This window comes from Oncorhynchus kisutch, linkage group LG16 (assembly GCF_002021735.2).
Source record: "Oncorhynchus kisutch isolate 150728-3 linkage group LG16, Okis_V2, whole genome shotgun sequence".
In the NCBI taxonomy this organism is placed as follows: domain Eukaryota; kingdom Metazoa; phylum Chordata; class Actinopteri; order Salmoniformes; family Salmonidae; genus Oncorhynchus; species Oncorhynchus kisutch.
Window position 1 is genome coordinate 8,075,326 of NC_034189.2, and position 25,494 is coordinate 8,100,819.

The following is a 25,494-nucleotide window of genomic DNA, read 5'->3' on the forward strand; positions in this document are numbered from 1 at the left end:
TAAGCTAAGTAGCCAATAGGCAGAGGGTAGTATAATTGGTCTGATTCTTTGTAATAATGGATTGGGAATAATAATGCATTTTATTTTGTAAAGTGTCTTGCATCAAACAACACAACACCATGTTCAGTCACCTCCTTGTCTGAAGCAGAAGTGGATGAACAGGTTAATGTCAAGCCCTGCATGATTTTTCAAAAGTCTCACAGAATGTAGTCCTACATTGAACACCACACATTGGTTGCTACTGCAGGCGGATGCTCTCTCTAGCTCTGCCCCCCCCCCCCCCCCCCCCCCCCTCCATATTACACATGTCGAAATACAGCAACCACCACAATATTGAAATTATTTACACCAGGACAGGGCAGGTCAAAAACATTTGCTCCAGATAATATTTTAGATTGTGGTGGAAATGTCTCAATGTCTCAACTGTATCGAATGCGCGCTTCCGAGTCAGTTCCAGAACGCGGGTATAAATGGTTGGAGCGCGTCCCCGCTACCGTCTTTGTCAGTCAGTGTTGTATATTTAGCGAGTTTTCAGACCCCTCCAGCGACTTTAGTTGGTAAAAGAGGTTAGCAGCTACTGTTCAGGTTGCCATTGGGGCGATTTGCCAACGGTTCGAGAGTTTCTATGGTTTTGATAGCATTTAGAGAGTTTTCCCACAGAACATTCTGCCGCAAACGAGAGTTGGAGAAGCTGTCTGTGCAACGGAAGTTACCGCAACAGCGCACAGGCAGAGAAGCACAAGGGGAGGGGACGGAAAACGCTCCGTCGGGGACTGCAGCGGTGCCACAGCAAGGCAGGTTGGTGCTGTGACGTCGTCGCGTCAACTGAAAAACGTTAAAAAAAACACCGCTGTCTGTCACGCGGTCGGGTAGACAGCGGAGAGAGAGAGGGCTTGAACAGGGGGACCATGATGGTGATACCGTGGCTGCTTCTCCTTGAGATGGGCTTATACGCCAGTTCTTTCGTGTGTGGGATAGTTACGGCATCTTCTCTCACTATCGTACAGGTAAGAATATAACTTTGACTTCTTAAATTAACTTTGCCTACAGTTTGTAATGTTGACCGATGTTTTGACGCGCAGTCTGATTTGGACAAAGTTTATGTCGCAGTTGCACAATTTTAGCTTTGATTGACTTTCCAAGTAGACATTTCTTTATTGGAATCACCTGATGGGCTAAATAATTTCACTGGGAGAATGTTAGGCCTTAACTCTGGTATGTCTTATTATTATCGCAGCAAAACAATACCTGTGGTAGAACATGGAGGTTTTCCTTAACTTCCTATAAGTCTTAACCAAATAGTTAGTTTGACAAGTGGCGGCCAAAAAGCACGCTACTTCGATACAGCTACGACCGGAAGTGACTTTTCGTTGAAGGTTAGGAGAGCGTTTTCCATAATGCTTTTCCTAACCATAATCGAATTCTTTTAACCTGCTGCCTTAATTCTCTTAACCTGCTGCGAAAACGTTACTGCCAGTCGTAGCTTTATCGAAGTGCTGTGTTTTTAGAGTTAATCATTGGGTTAAATCACACTTCCCTACGAAAACAAAGTGAAAGTACAGTTTGTTCTCTACAATGGCAGGTTGAGAGAGTGAGAAATGAAATGGAAACTGTCCAGACATGCCTAATGACTGATCAATGCTTTCCCCCCCAAAATAGTGACACTCATAAAGTTCAGGAAAACACTTGTGACTCAGTTCTTTCGACCAAACAAGACCATTATGGGGATTATTAGTTCAAATTAAACCGACAAGTTCACAAAGTTTACCCGACAATACAGCTGCCGTCTCTCTCTCAAACTAGGCTACTTTCATAGTTTTACCTATTCATAACCTAGGCCTACTGTAGCAGACCAGGAAGTGTAGCTAAAGATTGTAACTGGGTCGTCACAAGCTTCTATACCCACAAATTCACAAAACACATCCATTTCTAAAAAATGAATTTGCTTTGTCTTTTGGGGGGTTACAGGTACAATATTCATGTCAATTTACACTCAGTTTATACCACATGTACCCACCAACAACAAAAAAAGGCGAGAGAAATCGTCATATTGATCACAGGATGTTGTATGTAAAGAAAAGAAGAACAAACAAGAGGTGGGAATTGCAAAATGAGATTTAAACCTTAAAGTGAAACTAAATTGCTAGCCTCTATTTGGGGTGTTTTTCCCAGCCTCCCTACATGAGCGGGTGTATAAAATAGTATTAGTCACATACAACAGGTATTCGGACCTTTTACAGTGAAATGCTTCCTAATCAACAATGCAGTATATAAAAAAGAGAAAAGTAACAACGCATTAAAGAGCAGCAGTAAATAACAATAGTGAGGCTATATACAGGGTATTACGGTACAGAGTCAATGTGGAGGCTATATACAGGGTGTTACGGTACAGAGTCAATGTGGAGGCTATATACAGGGTGTTACGGTACAGAGTCAATGTGGAGGCTATATACAGGGTATTACGGTACAGAGTCAATGTGGAGGCTATATACAGGGGGTACCGGTACAGAGTCAATGTGGAGGCTATATACAGGGTGTTACGGTACAGAGTCAATGTGGAGGCTATATACAGGGTATTACGGTACAGAGTCAATGTGGAGGCTATATACAGGGGGTACCGGTACAGAGTCAATGTGGAGGCTATATACAGGGTATTACGGTACAGAGTCAATGTGGAGGCTATATACAGGGTATTACGGTACAGAGTCAATGTGGAGGCTATATACAGGGTGTTACGGTACAGAGTCAATGTGGAGGCTATATACAGGGTGTTACGGTACAGAGTCAATGTGGAGGCTATATACAGGGTATTACGGTACAGAGTCAATGTGGAGGCTATATACAGGGTGTTACGGTACAGAGTCAATGTGGAGGCTATATACAGGGTATTACGGTACAGAGTCAATGTGGAGGCTATATACAGGGTATTACGGTACAGAGTCAATGTGGAGGCTATATACAGGGTATTACGGTACAGAGTCAATGTGGAGGCTATATACAGGGGGTACCGGTACAGAGTCTATGTGGAGGCTATATACAGGGGGTACAGATACAGAGTTAATGTGGAGACTATATACAGGGGGTACCGGTACAGCGTTAATGTGTGAAGGCACCGGTTAGTTGAGGTAATATGTACATGTAGGTAGAGTCATTAAAGTGACTATGCATAGATGACAACAGAGAGTAGCAGCAGCGTGGAAAGGTGGGGGGGCAATGCAAATAGTAGCCATTTGATTAGATGTTCAGGAGTCTTATGGCTTGGGGCTAGAAGCTGTTTAGAAGCCTCTTGGTCCTAGACTTGGAGCTCCGGTACCGCTTGTCGTGCGGTAGCAGAAAGAACAGTCTATGACTAGGGTGACTGGAGTCTACCCTCTGTAGTGCCTTGCGGTCGGAGGCCGAGCAGTTGCCATACCAAGCAGTGATTCTACCAGTCAGGATGCTCTCGATGGTGCAGCTGTAGAACCTTTTTAGGATCTGAGGGCCCATGCCAAATATTATCAGTCTCCAGAGGGGGAATAGGTTTTGTCATGCCCTCTTCACGACTGTCTTGGTGTGCTTGGACCATGTTAGTTTGTTGGTGATGTGGACACCATGGAACTTGAAGCTCTCAACCTGCTCCACTACAGCCCCGTCGATGAGAATGGGGGTGTGCTCAGTACTCCTTTTCCTGTAGTCCACAATCATCTCCTTTGTCTTGATCAAGTTGAGCGAGAGGTTGTTGTCCTTGCACCACACGGCCAGGTCTCTGATCTCCTCCCGAGGCTGTCTTGTCATTGTCGGTGATTAGGCCTACCACTGTTGTGCCATCTGCAAACTTAATGAGGGTGTTGGAGTTGTGCCTGGCCATGCAGTCGTGAGTGAACAGGAGGTCTCTGAGCACGCACCCCTGAGGGGCCCCCGTGTTGAGGATCAGTGCGGTGGATGTGTTGTTACCTACTCTTACCACCTGGAGGCGGCCTGTCAGGAAGTCCAGCATCCAGCTGCAGAGGGAGGTGTTTAGTCACAGGGTCCTGAGTTTTTTGATGAGCTTGGAGGGCACTATGGTGTTGAACCCTGAGCTGTAGTCAATGAATAGCCTTCTCACATAGGTGTTCCTTTTGTCCATGTGGGAAAGGGCAGTGTGGAGTGCAATAGAGATGGCATCTGTTGGGTCTGTTGGGGTGGTATGCAAATTGGAGTTGGTCTATGGTTTCTGGGATAATGGTGATGTGAGCCATGACCAGTCTTTGAAAGCACTTCATGGCTACAGATGTGAGTGCTACGGGTCGGTAGTCATTTAGGCAGGTTACCTTCGTGTTCTTGTGCACAGGGCACTATGGTGGCCTGTTTTAGAACATGTTTGTATTACAGACTTTTCGAACTTTGTTTCCGCATGTGGAGAAGCTAGCTACAGGACACCAAATTCCCTTGCCTGCAGGTCACGTGTTGTTGGGGCCATTCAAAGCAATTTATCCGTCACGCGCCGCACAGGATGTTTGGTAAAAAGAAGTTGATGACTCCGATGTGGAAAAGTCCATTACAACAATCTCTCCTTGTGTCAAAGTGACTCTGAACAACTCGCTGCACAACCCAAACACATCTTATGAGTATTCCCTCTGTAGAAGTGTAGTATTTGTCATAGGTGTGAGTAGTTTATTTTTCGTCTACAGTATATACATACATACACTGAACAGAAATATAAACACAACAATTTCAACGATAGTTAGTCCTTTTTATAAGGAAATCAGTCAATTGAAATAAATTCATTAGGTCCTAATCTATGGATTTCACATGGCTGTACAGGGGCGTAGACATGGGTGGGCCTGGGAGGGCATAGGCCCACCCACCTGGGAGTGGGCCTGGCTCCCCAATCAGAATTTGTTTTTTCCTCACGAAAGGGGTTTATGACAGACAGAAATACTCTTCACTTTCATCAGCTGTCCGGGTGGAAGCGGCTTATGGTAGATAAATGAACATTTAAAGTCTCTGGCAACCGCTCTGGTGAACATTCCTGCAGTCAGCATGCCAATTGCACGCTCCCTTAAAACTTGAGACATCTGTGGCGTTGTGTGACACAACTGCACATTTTAGAGTGGTCTTTTATTGTCCCCCAGCACAAGGTGCACCTGTGTAATGACCATGCAGTTTTATCAGCTCCTTGATATGCCGACGCTGTCAATTGGATGGATTATCTTGGCAAAGTACATATTCTCACTAACAGATATGAACAACATTTGAGAGGCTTTTTGTACGTAGGGAACATTTCTGCAATCTTTTATTTCCGTGCATGAAACATGGGACCATCACTTTACCTGTTGTGGTTTTGTTCAGTGTATGTTATACAATACCACCACTGTTCCTGCATACTGCTGTGTAAACTCCCCTCGGTTTCCAGCGCAAATAAACATTTGTCATGAATACAAGTCATGTCTACTTATTTGCTATATTGACAGACTAATCTACTGTTTTATTGAAACGTGTTTTAATTTTTCAACAAATGTAAAGTTTATATGATAGATCAACTCCCTCGTCCATTGTTTTGTGGCGTAGGAGTGTAGCTAGCTACTAAAGACATTTCATGATTATCTGAAATGAATGGATCAATAAGTTGAAGTCAACAACATTTTATTGGTTTCTGATGCAGCTGGAAACATTTAGTCACTTGTCAGTACATTTGTAAAAAATGATATAAAACATTTGAATGTTATATATGTACAACAGCTAGCAATATCTAGACATTTCTGCAGTTGTGAGCATACTAGACATTCTATATTAGACTGATGTTATAGTATAACTGAATATGAATGTATTGTTGGTTCCAGAATGTTCTTTAGCTGGTGAATCTCATCTTGTTGGCCAATGGCTGCTGGTCTGTGGCTGCTGGCCAATGGCTGCTGGTCTGTGGCTGCTGGCCAATGGCTGCTGGTCTGTGGCTGCTGGCCAATGGCAGTTGGTCTGGCAGAACTTCATGAGCTCCATGACATTGGACTCTTAGAGTAGACACTTTGGCTCTTGCCAGCCCCAGTCTTTTCCTCTTCAGAGTCAGATGGTGAGCTTGAGTTCCCAGCAGAAAGCTTTCATCCAATCTCTACTACATAAAGCTGGTGTCAAGGTCAGCAGCAGGGTAAATATGTAGGACAAACACCAGTCAGTGGTTAACCAGCATTTTACTACTTTGTCCCCATCAATACACACTTAGTTTAGTAGGATGGAGGCTCTATAGCTGTGTGGATCTGTAACTACTACAGTGTAGTTTAGTAGGATGGAGGCTGTATGGATCTGTAACTACTACAGTTTAGTAGGATGGAGACTCTATAGCTGTGTGGATCTGTAACTACTACAGTTTAGTAGGATGGAGGCTGTATGGATCTGTAACTACTACAGTGTAGTTTAGTAGGATGGAGGCTGTATGGATCTGTAACTACTACAGTTTAGTAGGATGGAGGCTCCTATAGCTGTACGGATCTGTAACTACTACAGTTTAGTAGGATGGAGGCTGTATGGATCTGTAACTACTACAGTGTAGTTTAGTAGGATGGAGGCTCCTATAGCTGTACGGATCTGTAACTACTACAGTTTAGTAGGATGGAGGTTCCATAGCTGTGTGGATCTGTAACTACTACAGTGTAGTAGGATGGAGGATCTATAGCTGTATGGATCTGTAACTACTACAGTTTAGTAGGATGGAGGCTGTATGGATCTGTAACTACTACAGTGTAGTAGGATGGAGGATCCTATAGCTGTGTGGATCTGTAACTACTACAGTGTAGTTTAGTAGGATGGAGGCTCTATAGCTGTACGGATCTGTAACGACTACAGTTTAGTAGGATGGAGGCTGTATGGGTCTGTTACTACTACAGTTTAGTAGGATGGAGGCTGTATGGATCTGTAACTACTACAGTGTAGTAGGATGGAGGATCCTATAGCTGTGTGGATCTGTAACTACTACAGTGTAGTTTAGTAGGATGGAGGCTCTATAGCTGTACGGATCTGTAACTACTACAGTTTAGTAGGATGGAGGCTGTATGGGTCTGTTACTACTACAGTTTAGTAGGATGGAGGCTGTATGGATCTGTAACTACTACAGTGTAGTTTAGTAGGATGGAGGCTCCTATAGCTGTACGGATCTGTAACTACTACAGTGTAGTAGGATGGAGGCTGTATGGGTCTGTTACTACTACAGTTTAGTTTAGTAGGATGGAGGCTGTATGGATCTGTAACTACTACAGTGTAGTAGGATGGAGGCTGTATGGATCTGTAACTACTACAGTGTAGTTTAGTAGGATGGAGGCTGTATGGATCTGTAACTACTACAGTTTAGTAGGATGGAGGATCTATAGCTGTACGGATCTGTAACTACTACAGTTTAGTAGGATGGAGGATCTATAGCTGTATGGATCTGTAACTACTACAGTGTAGTTTAGTAGGATGGAGGCTCTATAGCTGTACGGATCTGTAACTACTACAGTTTAGTAGGATGGAGGCTGTATGGGTCTGTTACTACTACAGTTTAGTAGGATGGAGGCTGTATGGATCTGTAACTACTACAGTGTAGTTTAGTAGGATGGAGGCTCCTATAGCTGTACGGATCTGTAACTACTACAGTTTAGTAGGATGGAGGCTGTATGGGTCTGTTACTACTACAGTTTAGTAGGATGGAGGCTGTATGGATCTGTAACTACTACAGTGTAGTTTAGTAGGATGGAGGCTGTATGGATCTGTAACTACTACAGTGTAGTTTAGTAGGATGGAGGCTCCTATAGCTGTACGGATCTGTAACTACTACAGTGTAGTAGGATGGAGGTTCCATAGCTGTGTGGATCTGTAACTACTACAGTGTAGTAGGATGGAGGATCTATAGCTGTACGGATCTGTAACTACTACAGTGTAGTTTAGTAGGATGGAGGCTGTATGGGTCTGTTACTACTACAGTGTAGTTTAGTAGGATGGAGGCTCTATAGCTGTACGGATCTGTAACTACTACAGTTTAGTAGGATGGAGGCTGTATGGGTCTGTTACTACTACAGTTTAGTAGGATGGAGGCTGTATGGATCTGTAACTACTACAGTTTAGTAGGATGGAGGCTCCTATAGCTGTACGGATCTGTAACTACTACAGTTTAGTAGGATGGAGGCTGTATGGATCTGTAACTACTACAGTGTAGTTTAGTAGGATGGAGGCTCCTATAGCTGTACGGATCTGTAACTACTACAGTTTAGTAGGATGGAGGTTCCATAGCTGTGTGGATCTGTAACTACTACAGTGTAGTAGGATGGAGGATCTATAGCTGTATGGATCTGTAACTACTACAGTTTAGTAGGATGGAGGCTGTATGGATCTGTAACTACTACAGTGTAGTAGGATGGAGGATCCTATAGCTGTGTGGATCTGTAACTACTACAGTGTAGTAGGATGGAGGATCTATAGCTGTATGGATCTGTAACTACTACAGTTTAGTAGGATGGAGGCTGTATGGATCTGTAACTACTACAGTGTAGTAGGATGGAGGATCTATAGCTGTACGGATCTGTAACTACTACAGCTTAGTAGGATGGAGGATCTATAGCTGTACGGATCTGTAACTACTACAGTTTAGTAGGATGGAGGATCTATAGCTGTATGGATCTGTAACTACTACAGTGTAGTTTAGTAGGATGGAGGCTCTATAGCTGTACGGATCTGTAACTACTACAGTTTAGTAGGATGGAGGCTGTATGGGTAGGATGGAGGCTGTATGGGTCTGTAACTACTACAGTTTAGTAGGATGGAGGCTGTATGGGTCTGTTACTACTACAGTTTAGTAGGATGGAGGCTGTATGGATCTGTAACTACTACAGTGTAGTAGGATGGAGGATCCTATAGCTGTGTGGATCTGTAACTACTACAGTGTAGTTTAGTAGGATGGAGGCTCTATAGCTGTACGGATCTGTAACTACTACAGTTTAGTAGGATGGAGGCTGTATGGGTCTGTTACTACTACAGTTTAGTAGGATGGAGGCTGTATGGATCTGTAACTACTACAGTGTAGTTTAGTAGGATGGAGGCTCCTATAGCTGTACGGATCTGTAACTACTACAGTGTAGTAGGATGGAGGCTGTATGGGTCTGTTACTACTACAGTTTAGTTTAGTAGGATGGAGGCTGTATGGATCTGTAACTACTACAGTGTAGTAGGATGGAGGATCTATAGCTGTACGGATCTGTAACTACTACAGTTTAGTAGGATGGAGGATCTATAGCTGTATGGATCTGTAACTACTACAGTGTAGTTTAGTAGGATGGAGGCTCTATAGCTGTACGGATCTGTAACTACTACAGTTTAGTAGGATGGAGGCTGTATGGGTCTGTTACTACTACAGTTTAGTAGGATGGAGGCTGTATGGATCTGTAACTACTACAGTGTAGTTTAGTAGGATGGAGGCTCCTATAGCTGTACGGATCTGTAACTACTACAGTTTAGTAGGATGGAGGCTGTATGGGTCTGTTACTACTACAGTTTAGTAGGATGGAGGCTGTATGGATCTGTAACTACTACAGTGTAGTTTAGTAGGATGGAGGCTGTATGGATCTGTAACTACTACAGTTTAGTAGGATGGAGGCTCCTATAGCTGTACGGATCTGTAACTACTACAGTTTAGTAGGATGGAGGCTGTATGGATCTGTAACTACTACAGTGTAGTTTAGTAGGATGGAGGCTCCTATAGCTGTACGGATCTGTAACTACTACAGTGTAGTAGGATGGAGGTTCCATAGCTGTGTGGATCTGTAACTACTACAGTGTAGTAGGATGGAGGATCTATAGCTGTACGGATCTGTAACTACTACAGTGTAGTTTAGTAGGATGGAGGCTGTATGGGTCTGTTACTACTACAGTGTAGTTTAGTAGGATGGAGGCTCTATAGCTGTACGGATCTGTAACTACTACAGTTTAGTAGGATGGAGGCTGTATGGGTCTGTTACTACTACAGTTTAGTAGGATGGAGGCTGTATGGATCTGTAACTACTACAGTGTAGTTTAGTAGGATGGAGGCTGTATGGATCTGTAACTACTACAGTGTAGTTTAGTAGGATGGAGGCTCCTATAGCTGTACGGATCTGTAACTACTACAGTGTAGTAGGATGGAGGTTCCATAGCTGTGTGGATCTGTAACTACTACAGTGTAGTAGGATGGAGGATCTATAGCTGTACGGATCTGTAACTACTACAGTGTAGTTTAGTAGGATGGAGGCTGTATGGGTCTGTTACTACTACAGTGTAGTTTAGTAGGATGGAGGCTCTATAGCTGTACGGATCTGTAACTACTACAGTTTAGTAGGATGGAGGCTGTATGGGTCTGTTACTACTACAGTTTAGTAGGATGGAGGCTGTATGGATCTGTAACTACTACAGTGTAGTAGGATGGAGGATCCTATAGCTGTGTGGATCTGTAACTACTACAGTGTAGTTTAGTAGGATGGAGGCTCTATAGCTGTACGGATCTGTAACTACTACAGTTTAGTAGGATGGAGGCTGTATGGATCTGTAACTACTACAGTGTAGTTTAGTAGGATGGAGGCTCCTATAGCTGTACGGATCTGTAACTACTACAGTGTAGTAGGATGGAGGCTGTATGGGTCTGTTACTACTACAGTTTAGTTTAGTAGGATGGAGGCTGTATGGATCTGTAACTACTACAGTGTAGTAGGATGGAGGCTGTATGGATCTGTAACTACTACAGTGTAGTTTAGTAGGATGGAGGCTGTATGGATCTGTAACTACTACAGTTTAGTAGGATGGAGGATCTATAGCTGTACGGATCTGTAACTACTACAGTTTAGTAGGATGGAGGATCTATAGCTGTATGGATCTGTAACTACTACAGTGTAGTTTAGTAGGATGGAGGCTCTATAGCTGTACGGATCTGTAACTACTACAGTTTAGTAGGATGGAGGCTGTATGGGTCTGTTACTACTACAGTTTAGTAGGATGGAGGCTGTATGGATCTGTAACTACTACAGTGTAGTTTAGTAGGATGGAGGCTCCTATAGCTGTACGGATCTGTAACTACTACAGTTTAGTAGGATGGAGGCTGTATGGGTCTGTTACTACTACAGTTTAGTAGGATGGAGGCTGTATGGATCTGTAACTACTACAGTGTAGTTTAGTAGGATGGAGGCTGTATGGATCTGTAACTACTACAGTGTAGTTTAGTAGGATGGAGGCTCCTATAGCTGTACGGATCTGTAACTACTACAGTGTAGTAGGATGGAGGTTCCATAGCTGTGTGGATCTGTAACTACTACAGTGTAGTAGGATGGAGGATCTATAGCTGTACGGATCTGTAACTACTACAGTGTAGTTTAGTAGGATGGAGGCTGTATGGGTCTGTTACTACTACAGTGTAGTTTAGTAGGATGGAGGCTCTATAGCTGTACGGATCTGTAACTACTACAGTTTAGTAGGATGGAGGCTGTATGGGTCTGTTACTACTACAGTTTAGTAGGATGGAGGCTGTATGGATCTGTAACTACTACAGTTTAGTAGGATGGAGGCTCCTATAGCTGTACGGATCTGTAACTACTACAGTTTAGTAGGATGGAGGCTGTATGGATCTGTAACTACTACAGTGTAGTTTAGTAGGATGGAGGCTCCTATAGCTGTACGGATCTGTAACTACTACAGTTTAGTAGGATGGAGGTTCCATAGCTGTGTGGATCTGTAACTACTACAGTGTAGTAGGATGGAGGATCTATAGCTGTATGGATCTGTAACTACTACAGTTTAGTAGGATGGAGGCTGTATGGATCTGTAACTACTACAGTGTAGTAGGATGGAGGATCCTATAGCTGTGTGGATCTGTAACTACTACAGTGTAGTAGGATGGAGGATCTATAGCTGTATGGATCTGTAACTACTACAGTTTAGTAGGATGGAGGCTGTATGGATCTGTAACTACTACAGTGTAGTAGGATGGAGGATCTATAGCTGTACGGATCTGTAACTACTACAGTTTAGTAGGATGGAGGATCTATAGCTGTACGGATCTGTAACTACTACAGTTTAGTAGGATGGAGGATCTATAGCTGTATGGATCTGTAACTACTACAGTGTAGTTTAGTAGGATGGAGGCTCTATAGCTGTACGGATCTGTAACTACTACAGTTTAGTAGGATGGAGGCTGTATGGGTAGGATGGAGGCTGTATGGGTCTGTAACTACTACAGTTTAGTAGGATGGAGGCTGTATGGGTCTGTTACTACTACAGTTTAGTAGGATGGAGGCTGTATGGATCTGTAACTACTACAGTGTAGTAGGATGGAGGATCCTATAGCTGTGTGGATCTGTAACTACTACAGTGTAGTTTAGTAGGATGGAGGCTCTATAGCTGTACGGATCTGTAACTACTACAGTTTAGTAGGATGGAGGCTGTATGGGTCTGTTACTACTACAGTTTAGTAGGATGGAGGCTGTATGGATCTGTAACTACTACAGTGTAGTTTAGTAGGATGGAGGCTCCTATAGCTGTACGGATCTGTAACTACTACAGTGTAGTAGGATGGAGGCTGTATGGGTCTGTTACTACTACAGTTTAGTTTAGTAGGATGGAGGCTGTATGGATCTGTAACTACTACAGTGTAGTAGGATGGAGGATCTATAGCTGTACGGATCTGTAACTACTACAGTTTAGTAGGATGGAGGATCTATAGCTGTATGGATCTGTAACTACTACAGTGTAGTTTAGTAGGATGGAGGCTCCTATAGCTGTACGGATCTGTAACTACTACAGTTTAGTAGGATGGAGGCTGTATGGGTCTGTTACTACTACAGTTTAGTAGGATGGAGGCTGTATGGATCTGTAACTACTACAGTGTAGTTTAGTAGGATGGAGGCTGTATGGATCTGTAACTACTACAGTTTAGTAGGATGGAGGCTCCTATAGCTGTACGGATCTGTAACTACTACAGTTTAGTAGGATGGAGGCTGTATGGATCTGTAACTACTACAGTGTAGTTTAGTAGGATGGAGGCTCCTATAGCTGTACGGATCTGTAACTACTACAGTGTAGTAGGATGGAGGTTCCATAGCTGTGTGGATCTGTAACTACTACAGTGTAGTAGGATGGAGGATCTATAGCTGTACGGATCTGTAACTACTACAGTGTAGTTTAGTAGGATGGAGGCTGTATGGGTCTGTTACTACTACAGTGTAGTTTAGTAGGATGGAGGCTCTATAGCTGTACGGATCTGTAACTACTACAGTTTAGTAGGATGGAGGCTGTATGGGTCTGTTACTACTACAGTTTAGTAGGATGGAGGCTGTATGGATCTGTAACTACTACAGTGTAGTTTAGTAGGATGGAGGCTGTATGGATCTGTAACTACTACAGTGTAGTTTAGTAGGATGGAGGCTCCTATAGCTGTACGGATCTGTAACTACTACAGTGTAGTAGGATGGAGGTTCCATAGCTGTGTGGATCTGTAACTACTACAGTGTAGTAGGATGGAGGATCTATAGCTGTACGGATCTGTAACTACTACAGTGTAGTTTAGTAGGATGGAGGCTGTATGGGTCTGTTACTACTACAGTGTAGTTTAGTAGGATGGAGGCTCTATAGCTGTACGGATCTGTAACTACTACAGTTTAGTAGGATGGAGGCTGTATGGGTCTGTTACTACTACAGTTTAGTAGGATGGAGGCTGTATGGATCTGTAACTACTACAGTTTAGTAGGATGGAGGCTCCTATAGCTGTACGGATCTGTAACTACTACAGTTTAGTAGGATGGAGGCTGTATGGATCTGTAACTACTACAGTGTAGTTTAGTAGGATGGAGGCTCCTATAGCTGTACGGATCTGTAACTACTACAGTTTAGTAGGATGGAGGTTCCATAGCTGTGTGGATCTGTAACTACTACAGTGTAGTAGGATGGAGGATCTATAGCTGTATGGATCTGTAACTACTACAGTTTAGTAGGATGGAGGCTGTATGGATCTGTAACTACTACAGTGTAGTAGGATGGAGGATCCTATAGCTGTGTGGATCTGTAACTACTACAGTGTAGTAGGATGGAGGATCTATAGCTGTATGGATCTGTAACTACTACAGTTTAGTAGGATGGAGGCTGTATGGATCTGTAACTACTACAGTGTAGTAGGATGGAGGATCTATAGCTGTACGGATCTGTAACTACTACAGTTTAGTAGGATGGAGGATCTATAGCTGTACGGATCTGTAACTACTACAGTTTAGTAGGATGGAGGATCTATAGCTGTATGGATCTGTAACTACTACAGTGTAGTTTAGTAGGATGGAGGCTCTATAGCTGTACGGATCTGTAACTACTACAGTTTAGTAGGATGGAGGCTGTATGGGTAGGATGGAGGCTGTATGGGTCTGTAACTACTACAGTTTAGTAGGATGGAGGCTGTATGGGTCTGTTACTACTACAGTTTAGTAGGATGGAGGCTGTATGGATCTGTAACTACTACAGTGTAGTAGGATGGAGGATCCTATAGCTGTGTGGATCTGTAACTACTACAGTGTAGTTTAGTAGGATGGAGGCTCTATAGCTGTACGGATCTGTAACTACTACAGTTTAGTAGGATGGAGGCTGTATGGGTCTGTTACTACTACAGTTTAGTAGGATGGAGGCTGTATGGATCTGTAACTACTACAGTGTAGTTTAGTAGGATGGAGGCTCCTATATCTGTACGGATCTGTAACTACTACAGTGTAGTAGGATGGAGGCTGTATGGGTCTGTTACTACTACAGTTTAGTTTAGTAGGATGGAGGCTGTATGGATCTGTAACTACTACAGTGTAGTAGGATGGAGGCTGTATGGATCTGTAACTACTACAGTGTAGTTTAGTAGGATGGAGGCTGTATGGATCTGTAACTACTACAGTTTAGTAGGATGGAGGATCTATAGCTGTACGGATCTGTAACTACTACAGTTTAGTAGGATGGAGGATCTATAGCTGTATGGATCTGTAACTACTACAGTGTAGTTTAGTAGGATGGAGGCTCTATAGCTGTACGGATCTGTAACTACTACAGTTTAGTAGGATGGAGGCTGTATGGGTCTGTTACTACTACAGTTTAGTAGGATGGAGGCTGTATGGATCTGTAACTACTACAGTGTAGTTTAGTAGGATGGAGGCTCCTATAGCTGTACGGATCTGTAACTACTACAGTTTAGTAGGATGGAGGATCTATAGCTGTATGGATCTGTAACTACTACAGTTTAGTAGGATGGAGGCTGTATGGATCTGTAACTACTACAGTGTAGTAGGATGGAGGATCTATAGCTGTACGGATCTGTAACTACTACAGTTTAGTAGGATGGAGGATCTATAGCTGTACGGATCTGTAACTACTACAGTTTAGTAGGATGGAGGATCTATAGCTGTATGGATCTGTAACTACTACAGTGTAGTTTAGTAGGATGGAGGCTCTATAGCTGTACGGATCTGTAACTACTACAGTTTAGTAGGATGGAGGCTGTATGGGTAGGATGGAGGCTGTATGGGTCTGTAACTACTACAGTTTAGTAGGATGGAGGCTGTATGGGTCTGTTACTACTACAGTTTAGTAGGATGGAGGCTGTATGGATCTGTAACTACTACAGTGTAGTAGGATGGAGGATCCTATAGCTGTGTGGATCTGTAACTACTACAGTGTAGTTTAGTAGGATGGAGGCTCTATAGCTGTACGGATCTGTAACTACTACAGTTTAGTAGGATGGAGGCTGTATGGGTCTGTTACTACTACAGTTTAGTAGGATGGAGGCTGTATGGATCTGTAACTACTACAGTGTAGTTTAGTAGGATGGAGGCTCCTATATCTGTACGGATCTGTAACTACTACAGTGTAGTAGGATGGAGGCTGTATGGGTCTGTTACTACTACAGTTTAGTTTAGTAGGATGGAGGCTGTATGGATCTGTAACTACTACAGTGTAGTAGGATGGAGGCTGTATGGATCTGTAACTACTACAGTGTAGTTTAGTAGGATGGAGGCTGTATGGATCTGTAACTACTACAGTTTAGTAGGATGGAGGATCTATAGCTGTACGGATCTGTAACTACTACAGTTTAGTAGGATGGAGGATCTATAGCTGTATGGATCTGTAACTACTACAGTGTAGTTTAGTAGGATGGAGGCTCTATAGCTGTACGGATCTGTAACTACTACAGTTTAGTAGGATGGAGGCTGTATGGGTCTGTTACTACTACAGTTTAGTAGGATGGAGGCTGTATGGATCTGTAACTACTACAGTGTAGTTTAGTAGGATGGAGGCTCCTATAGCTGTACGGATCTGTAACTACTACAGTTTAGTAGGATGGAGGCTGTATGGGTCTGTTACTACTACAGTTTAGTAGGATGGAGGCTGTATGGATCTGTAACTACTACAGTGTAGTTTAGTAGGATGGAGGCTGTATGGATCTGTAACTACTACAGTTTAGTAGGATGGAGGCTCCTATAGCTGTACGGATCTGTAACTACTACAGTTTAGTAGGATGGAGGCTGTATGGATCTGTAACTACTACAGTGTAGTTTAGTAGGATGGAGGCTCCTATAGCTGTACGGATCTGTAACTACTACAGTGTAGTAGGATGGAGGTTCCATAGCTGTGTGGATCTGTAACTACTACAGTGTAGTAGGATTGAGGATCTATAGCTGTACGGATCTGTAACTACTACAGTGTAGTTTAGTAGGATGGAGGCTGTATGGGTCTGTTACTACTACAGTGTAGTTTAGTAGGATGGAGGCTCTATAGCTGTACGGATCTGTAACTACTACAGTTTAGTAGGATGGAGGCTGTATGGGTCTGTTACTACTACAGTTTAGTAGGATGGAGGCTGTATGGATCTGTAACTACTACAGTTTAGTAGGATGGAGGCTGTATGGGTCTGTTACTACTACAGTTTAGTAGGATGGAGGCTGTATGGGTCTGTTACTACTACAGTTTAGTAGGATGGAGGCTGTATGGGTCTGTAACTACTACAGTTTAGTAGGATGGAGGCTGTATGGGTCTGTTACTACTACAGTTTAGTAGGATGGAGTCTGTATGGGTCTGTTACTACTACAGTTTAGTAGGATGGAGGCTGTATGGGTCTGTAACTACTACAGTTTAGTAGGATGGAGGCTGTATGGGTCTGTTACTACTACAGTTTAGTAGGATGGAGGCTGTATGGGTCTGTTACTACTACAGTTTAGTAGGATGGAGGCTGTATGGGTCTGTAACTACTACAGTTTAGTAGGATGGAGGCTGTATGGATCTGTAACTACTACAGTTTAGTAGGATGGAGGCTCTATAGCTGTAGATCTGCAACAGTAAGTGTTTGTTTTTTAAATATTAAAACCCAAAAATTATTTTGCGCTGATTATTGACGTTTCTAAACATTTTAAAACACAGCTTTGGGATTGTAGTTCAAATGAGCCAGTTGTGGGCGAAGTGAATGGCTGAAAACTTGAAGGAAGAAGGCAGAATGCTGCCAACCGTTTCAAAGCTAATTTATGCCTAGCTCCAGTATATTTATTTACTCAACGTGGAGTCATGGACATATTTAGCAAAGGTGATGTACACTAGTTCCTAGTGCTGAGCTTGATGTTGATGTCGCTGCAGATGTTGATGGGATTAGAACACAGGCCAGTCAAATTAGCCTCTGCGGTAGTTAGCCAGGTCGCTAAGTTAGCTACGTCCGTACCTCTGCTCAACTTCTTGATACGGTAATTGATGACATGACTGTGCTTGCTTGTAGTTCGTACAGCTAGGTACTGAGCACCACACTGGGACTAAAACGTAACAGTTGTAGTCTACACAAAAATAAACGGTTATTCACAAGCTGCTGATCTATGAACGAGTGGCTGGTCCAGTGAGTAACGTTAGCTACCTGTTGATACCCAGGATCCACCTCGACAGGGGGCGGTACTACATCCGGAAGTCGCTATGAATTCTGGATATTGTGGTTTGCTTACAACCAGGAAATGTAGATGGCCTGTTTCTAAAGTGGAGATGCAAAAGCTGAGTATAGTCAGGAAATTCATAAAAAAAACGTTTACACATGTTAATAATATATATATATATATATTAGTAAATGTTAGAATCATAAAATACACGATGTGCAATTATTAAATGTTTGTGCATCAGCAGTTTTTGTTATGTCAGTCACTGACAGTCAGTCAATTAGCCCATGTCAGTTATCTATCTAAACTCATTATCATGGTCTATTTACCGGCCGGGGAGGGTCCCATTTGTTAGTCTCACCCAAATATAAACTTTTTCACAGCTATGTAGGTAGACTACTAATGAACTCAACCAATGCGGATGCTCTCTCTTTCCAGGGTAGCTTCGGGGGGCTCTGTATGCTCTATGGAACAGTGAACCACAACTCCTCATCAGGCTCCATATTGGTCCAGACCTCCAGCTCTCCTTCTCTCTGTTACTTTGTCTCTGCTATCTCAGTGTGTGTAGCAGTGTTCTGCTTCTCTATATCACTGTACTGGATATATACATGCTGCCTGGATGGAGGGGTTAACAGGTAAGTGTGAATGGGGGAAGGGGGGGGGTGTGTGTGTTACGGGTTTGTGTGTGTGTGTGTTACGGGTTTGTGTGTGTCTGGGAGAGGGGGGGGGGCGTGTGTGTACATATGGTATTTTACATGACTCATTGGTGGGTGTGACACAGTCCTATGAGACTTTCTGAGTGTGTGTGTCAAGACGTTGTAAAACCATCCATTTAACTTAACGACATGCGGCTCCTTCAGGAAAGTATCTTAACTTCATGACATGCGGCTCCTTCAGGAAAGTATTCAGACCCTTTGGCTTTTTCCACATTTTGTAACGTTACAACCTTATTGTAAAATGGATTAAATGTATTAAACATCCTCTTCAATCTACACACAATACCCCATAATGACATCACAATACCCCATAATGACATCACAATACCCCATAATGACATCACAATACCCCATAATGACATCACAATACCCCATAATGACATCACAATACCCCATAATGACAAAGCGAAAACAGATTGTTTGAAATTTGTGGAAATTTATGGCAAATAAATAAACGGACCTTATTTCCATCAGTATTCAGACCGTTTGATATGAGACACGAAATTGAGCTCAGGTGCATCCGGTTTCCATTGATCATCCTTGAGATGTTTCTACAACTTGACTGGAGTCCACCTGTGGTAAATTCTATTGATTGGACATGATTTGGAAAGGCACACACCTGTCTATATAAGGTACAACAGTTGACAGTGAATGTCAGAGCAAAAACCAAGCCATGCAGTCGAAGGAATTATCCGTAGAGCTCAGAGACAGGATTGTGTTGAGGCACAGACCTGGGGAAGGGTACACAAAAAAATTGCAGCATTGAAGGTCCCCAAGAACACAGTGGCCTCCTCCTTCATTCTTAAATGGAAGAAGTTTGGAACCACCAAGACTCTTCCTAGAGCTGGCCACCCAGCCAAACTGAGCAATCGGGGGAGAAGGTTCTTTGTCAGGGAGGTGACCAAGAACCTGATGGTCAGTCTGCACTCCACCAATCAGGCCTTTATGGTAGAGTGGCCAGACGGAAGCAACTCCTCAGTAAAAGGCACATGACAGCCAGCTTGGAGTTTGCCAAAAGCCACCTAAAGACTCTCAGACCATGAGAATCAAGATTCTTTGGTTTGATGAAACCAAGATTGAACTATTTGGCCTGAATGCCAAGTGTCACGTCTGGAGGAAACCTGGCACCATCCCTACGGTGAAGCATGGTGTTGGCACCATCCCTACGGTGAAGCATGGTGGTGGCAGCATTATGCTGTGGGGATGTTTTTCACGTGTTCATTTTCTGAAAATAGCTGTGCAGCAACGCCCCCCATCCAAACTGCCAGAGCTTGAGAGGATCTGCTGAGAACAATGGGAGAAACTCCTTAAATACAGGTGTGCCAAGCTTGTAGAGTCATACCCAAGAAGACTCCAGGCTGTAATCCCTGCCAAAGGTGCTTCAACAAAGTACTGAGTAAAGGGTCTGGATACTTATGTAAATGTAATGGTCCAGTTTATCTTTAATACATTTGCTAAAATGTCTAAACCTGTTTTTTTTGTTTTGTTGTTGTTGCTTTGTCATTATGGGGTATTGTGTGCAGATTGATCATTAGAGGGGGGGGGGGGGGGGGGGGTCTGATTTGAATAATTTTAGAATAAGGCTGTAATGTAACACAAGGTGGAACAGTTCAAAGGGTCTGAGTGCTTCCCGAAGATGTTCCCAAAGATGTTCCCGAAGGCGCTGTATGACTGAATCTGACCGTGTGTCATGCCGAGATTCTATCCAGAATTCAACATTCCGCAATGTCTATCTAACCTTATGACCTGTGTGTGTGTGTGTGTGTTTCCAGAGGGCGTCTATGGCTGAATCTGACAGTGTGTCATGCCGAGATGTTCACGTTTTGAAACCATTCTATCCAGAATTCAACAGTCCGCAATGTCTATCTAACATTATGACCTGTGTGTGTGTGTGTGTGTGTGTGGTGTGTGTGTGTTTCCAGAGAGCGTCTATGGCTGAACGTGACCCTGGTGGTGTGTGGCGTGTTTCTCTTCTTCCTCCTGGTGACGGGCTGTGTGTTGAAGGTCGGAAGAGACTTTCTGTGTGACTCTGTCCTACACGCTGTCCCCAACGTCACCAGGTACCATAACATCCTCTAGATACACAACTTCTCCAGTGACTTGTCTTCATGTTAAATCTGTGGTTACTGCTACTGCCACTACAAGTAGACGGGAAAAATAAACTAAATGTTATTGGTCATGAGACTAAGGGTAAGGGTACCAGGTGGTAATGAGGCTATATACAAGGAGTAACAGTACTGAGTCTATATGTAGGGGTACCAGGTGGTAATGAGGTTATATGTAGGGGTACCAGGTGGTCATGAGTCTATATGTAGGGGTACCAGGTGGTAATGAGGTTATATACATGGAGTAACAGTACTGAGTCAATATGTAGTGGTACCAGGTGGTAATGAGGCTAAATACAAGGAGTAGCAGTACTGAGTCAATATGTAGGGGTACCAGGTGGTAATGAGTCTATGTAGGGGTACCAGGTGGTAATGAGGCTAAATACAAGGAGTAGCAGTACTGAGTCAATATGTAGTGGTACCAGGTGGTAATGAGGCTAAATACAAGGAGTAGCAGTACTGAGTCAATATGTAGGGGTACCAGGTGGTAATGAGTCTATGTAGGGGTACCAGGTGGTAATGAGGCTATATGTAGGTGGTACCAGGTGGTAATGAGGCTATATGTAGGGGTACCAGGTGGTAATGAGGCTATATGTTTGGGGTACCAGGTGGTAATGAGGCTATATGTAGGGGTACCAGGTGGTAATGAGGCTATATGTAGGGGTACCAGGTGGTAATGAGGCTATATGTAGGGGTACCAGGTGGTAATGAGGCTATATACAAGGAGTAGCAGTACTTAGTCAATATGTAGGGGTACCAGGTGGTAATGAGGCTATATGTAGGGGTACCAGGTGGTAATGTGGCTATATGTAGGGGTACCAGGTGGTAATGAGGCTATATGTAGGGGTACCAAGTGGTAATGAGGCTATATGTAGGTGTACCAAGTGGTAATGAGGCTATATGTAGGTGTACCAAGTGGTAATGAGGCTATATGTAGGTGTACCAAGTGGTAATGAGGCTATATGTAGGGGTACCAGGTGGTAATGAGGCTATATGTAGGGGTACCAAGTGGTAATGAGGCTATATGTAGGAGTACCAGGTGGTAATGAGGCTATATACAAGGAGTAGCAATACTGAGTCTATATGTAGGGGTACCAGGTGGTAATGAGGCTATATGTAGGGGTACCAGGTGGTAATGAGGCTATATGTAGGGGTACCAGGCTGTAATGAGTCAATATGTAGGGGTACCAGGTGGTAATGAGGCTATATACAAGGAGTAGCAATACTGAGTCTATATGTAGGGGTAGCAGGTGGTAATGAGGTTATATACAAGGAGTAACAGTACTGAGTCAATATGTAGTGGTACCAGGTGTTAATGAGGCTATATGTAGTGGTACCAGGTGGTAATTAGGCCATATGTAGGGGTACCAGTTGGTAATGAGGTTATATATAGGAGTACCAAGTGGTAATGAGGCTAAATGTAGTGGTACCAGGTGGTAATGAGGCTATATGTAGAGGTACCAAGTGGTAATGAGGCTATATATAGGGGTACCAGGCTGTAATGAGGCTATATGTAGGGGTACCAGCTGGTAATGAGGCTATATGTAGGGGTACCAGCTGGTAATGAGGCTATATACAAGGAGTAGCAATACTGAGTCAATATGTAGGTGTACCAGGTGGTAATGAGGCTAAATGTAGGGGTACCAGGTGGTAAGGAGGCTATATGTAGGGGTACCAGGTGGTAATGAGGCTAAATGTAGGGGTACCAGGTGGTAAGGAGGCTATATGTAGGGGTACCAGGTGGTAATGAGGCTAAATGTAGGGGTACCAGGTGGTAATGAGGCTAAATGTAGGGGTACCAGGTGGTAATGAGGCTAAATGTAGGGGTACCAGGTGGTAATGAGGCTATATGTAGGGGTACCAGGCTGTAATGAGGCTATATGTAGGGGTACCAGGCTGTAATGAGGCTATATGTAGGGGTACCAGCTGGTAATGAGGCTATATACAAGGAGTAGCAATACTGAGTCAATATGTAGGTGTACCAGGTGGTAATGAGGCTATATGTAGGGGTACCAGGTGGTAATGAGGTTATATACAAGGAGTAACAGTACTGAGTCAATATGTAGGGGTACCAAGTGGTAATGAGGCTATATGTAGGGGTACCAGGTGGTAATGAGGCTATATGTAGGGGTACCAGGTGGTAATGAGGCTATATGTAGGGGTACCAAGTGGTAATGAGGCTAAATGTAGGGGTACCAGGTGGTAATCAGGCTAAATGTAGGGGTACCAGGTGGTAATGAGGCTATATGTAGAGGTACCAGGTGGTAATGAGGCTATATGTAGGGGTACCAGGTGGTAATGAGGATATATGTAGGTGTACCAGCTGGTAATGAGGCTATATACAAGGAGTAGCAATACTGAGTCAATATGTAGGTGTACCAGGTGGTAATGAGGCTATATGGACTTCTCTTTTCTTCAGATGTCATGGTTTCTGAATTGTGTGGGCAGTAGTAGTTTGTAAACTGTGTAAACATTCCTCGAGAAAATGTTTGAATTCTGCATTTACTCCCATCTAGATGTGAACAGGCTCAGTCTAGGACCTGGATCAGTCCTTACACGGGAACGCAGTTCTACACTGGACTGTACAACGCAGGGGTCAGTATTAACAGACAGTTCTACACTGGACTGTACAGGTCTGGGGTCAGGATTAACAGACAGTTCTACACTGGACTGTACAGGTCTGGGGTCAGTATTAACAGACAGTTCTACACTGGACTGTGCAGGTCTGGGGTCAGTATTAACAGACAGTTCTACACTGGACTGTACAGGTCTGGGGTCAGTATTAACAGACAGTTATACACTGGACTGTACAGGTCTGGGGTCAGGATTAACAGACAGTTATACACTGGACTGTACAGGTCTGGGGTCAGTATTAACAGAGTTCTACACTGGACTGTACAGGTCTGGGGTCAGTATTAACAGACAGTTCTACACTGGACTGTACAGGTCTGGGGTCAGTATTAACAGACAGTTCTAAACTGTACAGGTCTGGGGTCAGTATTAACAGACAGTTATGACATCAGATCTCATTAACAGAGACTATTATTTGCTTCTACTCTCCCCCTCCCTCCCTTCTACTCTCCCCCTCCCTCCCTTCTACTCTCCCCCTCCCTCCCTTCTACTCTCCCCCTCCCTCCCTTCTACTCTCCCCCTCCCTCCCTTCTACTCTCCCCCTCCCTCCCTTCTACTCTCCCTTCCTCCCTTCTACTCTCCCCCTCCCTCCCTTCTACTCTCCCCCTCCCTCCCTTCTACTCTCCCCCTCCCTCCCTTCTACTCTCCCCCTCCCTCCCTTCTACTCTCCCCCTCCCTCCCTTCTACTTTCCCCCTCCCTCCCTTCTACTCTCCCCCTTCCTCCCTTCTACTCTCCCCCTTCCTCCCTTCTACTCTCCCTTCCTCCCTTCTACTCTCCCTTCCTCCCTTCTACTCTCCCCCTCCCTCCCTTCTACTCTCCCCCTCCCTCCCTTCTACTCTCCCCCTCCCTCCCTTCTACTCTCCCCCTCCCTCCCTTCTACTCTCTCTCTCCCACCTTCCTCTCTCCAGACAGCAGTGTGGGTGAACTTCTTTTTCTGGATTCTGATTGGCATACTGGTGGTGATCCAGAGAGGTCAAGGGTCAGATTCCAGAATGACGACGCCCTCTGAGACCGAACCTCTTTTCCCAGGCCAGGGCCAGCAGCAGTGACTCATAACCGTCTCGCCGTACGACCTGTTGGCGAGGCGCTCAAACACACACAAAGACACACACACACACACAAAGACACACACACACACACACACACACATCTATCACTCCTCACTGTTTGACCTGTAAGAGAATGAATGAACCGTGTGTGTGTGAGGCTGTTGTAGGTCTCTCACACAGTCACTCGTCTACAGCTGTTCCTGGGCTCGGTGTGTGTGTGGACCTCTGGGTACTGCAGCCTAGTGAAGCAGAGATGGTCTACATAAAGGCTATTAGATATGGTAACATGTAATGTCACTGTTCACCTTGTTTTGAAACAGTGTAACTGAGAAGAATTCATGTACCTTTTTGTGAAGCTCTTATACATTTCTCTGTGGTCCCTCCATCCGCAGTCCTTTAGTTCTTGTATTTCGGGAGAGAGGTGTGTGTGTGTGTGTGAGTGAGACTGGCTTACAGGGACATCAATTGTCTCAGATAATATCTCTCCGTGTGTGTATCCACTCAGGACCACAGACAAACCAAGTCACAGTCGGAATTGTCACACTGTCCTACGCAAACACACATTAAGATTCCTTCCATGGCTATTAAGAAGCCATTTTGTAATTATTTGATCTTTTTTTTATGCATATTGAAAAGCAAATATGTGTTTTGATTTGAGTGAGGTATTGATGTTTTTTTACAGAACTTTCTAAAACGGTTATCGACCAATAACAGTAGGTGTGAGCAGAGCATCTTGACCAATAAAGACGCATTGGTTTGTCAGATATCCTTCCCTTCTTATTGTAGTTTCCATCAGAGACACGCCAGTTGGACTAACTGATCTCTCCTCTACGACATGACAGAAAGGCTAATGTAGGCCAGCCAGATGTTTACATGCTCTCCCAGGCTGTTTCTTTACAATGCTAAGCTACTGTAGGCCAGCCAGATGTTTACATGCTCTCCCAGGCTGTTTCTTTACAATGCTAAGCTACTGTAGGCCAGCCAGATGTTGACATGCTCTCCCAGGCTGTTTCTTTACAATGCTAAGCTACTGTAGGCCAGCCAGATGTTGACATGCTCTCCCAGGCTGTTTGTTTACAATGCTAAGCTACTGTAGGTTCTGCTCCCTAAAACTAAATGAACATG

At 43.9% G+C, this 25,494-nt stretch overlaps 1 protein-coding gene across 2 annotated transcripts; it reads left to right on the forward strand.

Moving 5' to 3' along the window:
- Positions 1-449: 449 nt before the first annotated feature.
- On the forward strand, positions 450-25,135 carry tmem179ba (transmembrane protein 179Ba). Of its 2 annotated transcripts, none has more exons than XM_020476853.2 (5): positions 450-1,007; positions 18,306-18,502; positions 20,506-20,643; positions 23,205-23,283; positions 24,229-25,135. In XM_020476853.2, the coding sequence occupies exons 1-5, from the start codon at positions 909-911 to the stop codon at positions 24,367-24,369; spliced, it is 654 nt and encodes a 217-aa protein (XP_020332442.2). In that variant the 5' UTR covers positions 450-908; the 3' UTR covers positions 24,370-25,135. The 2 variants fall into 2 exon arrangements, with proteins under 2 accessions (XP_020332442.2, XP_031647555.1); XM_031791695.1 differs by having other exon boundaries at positions 507-1,007; positions 24,233-25,135.
- Positions 25,136-25,494: the final 359 nt, after the last annotated feature.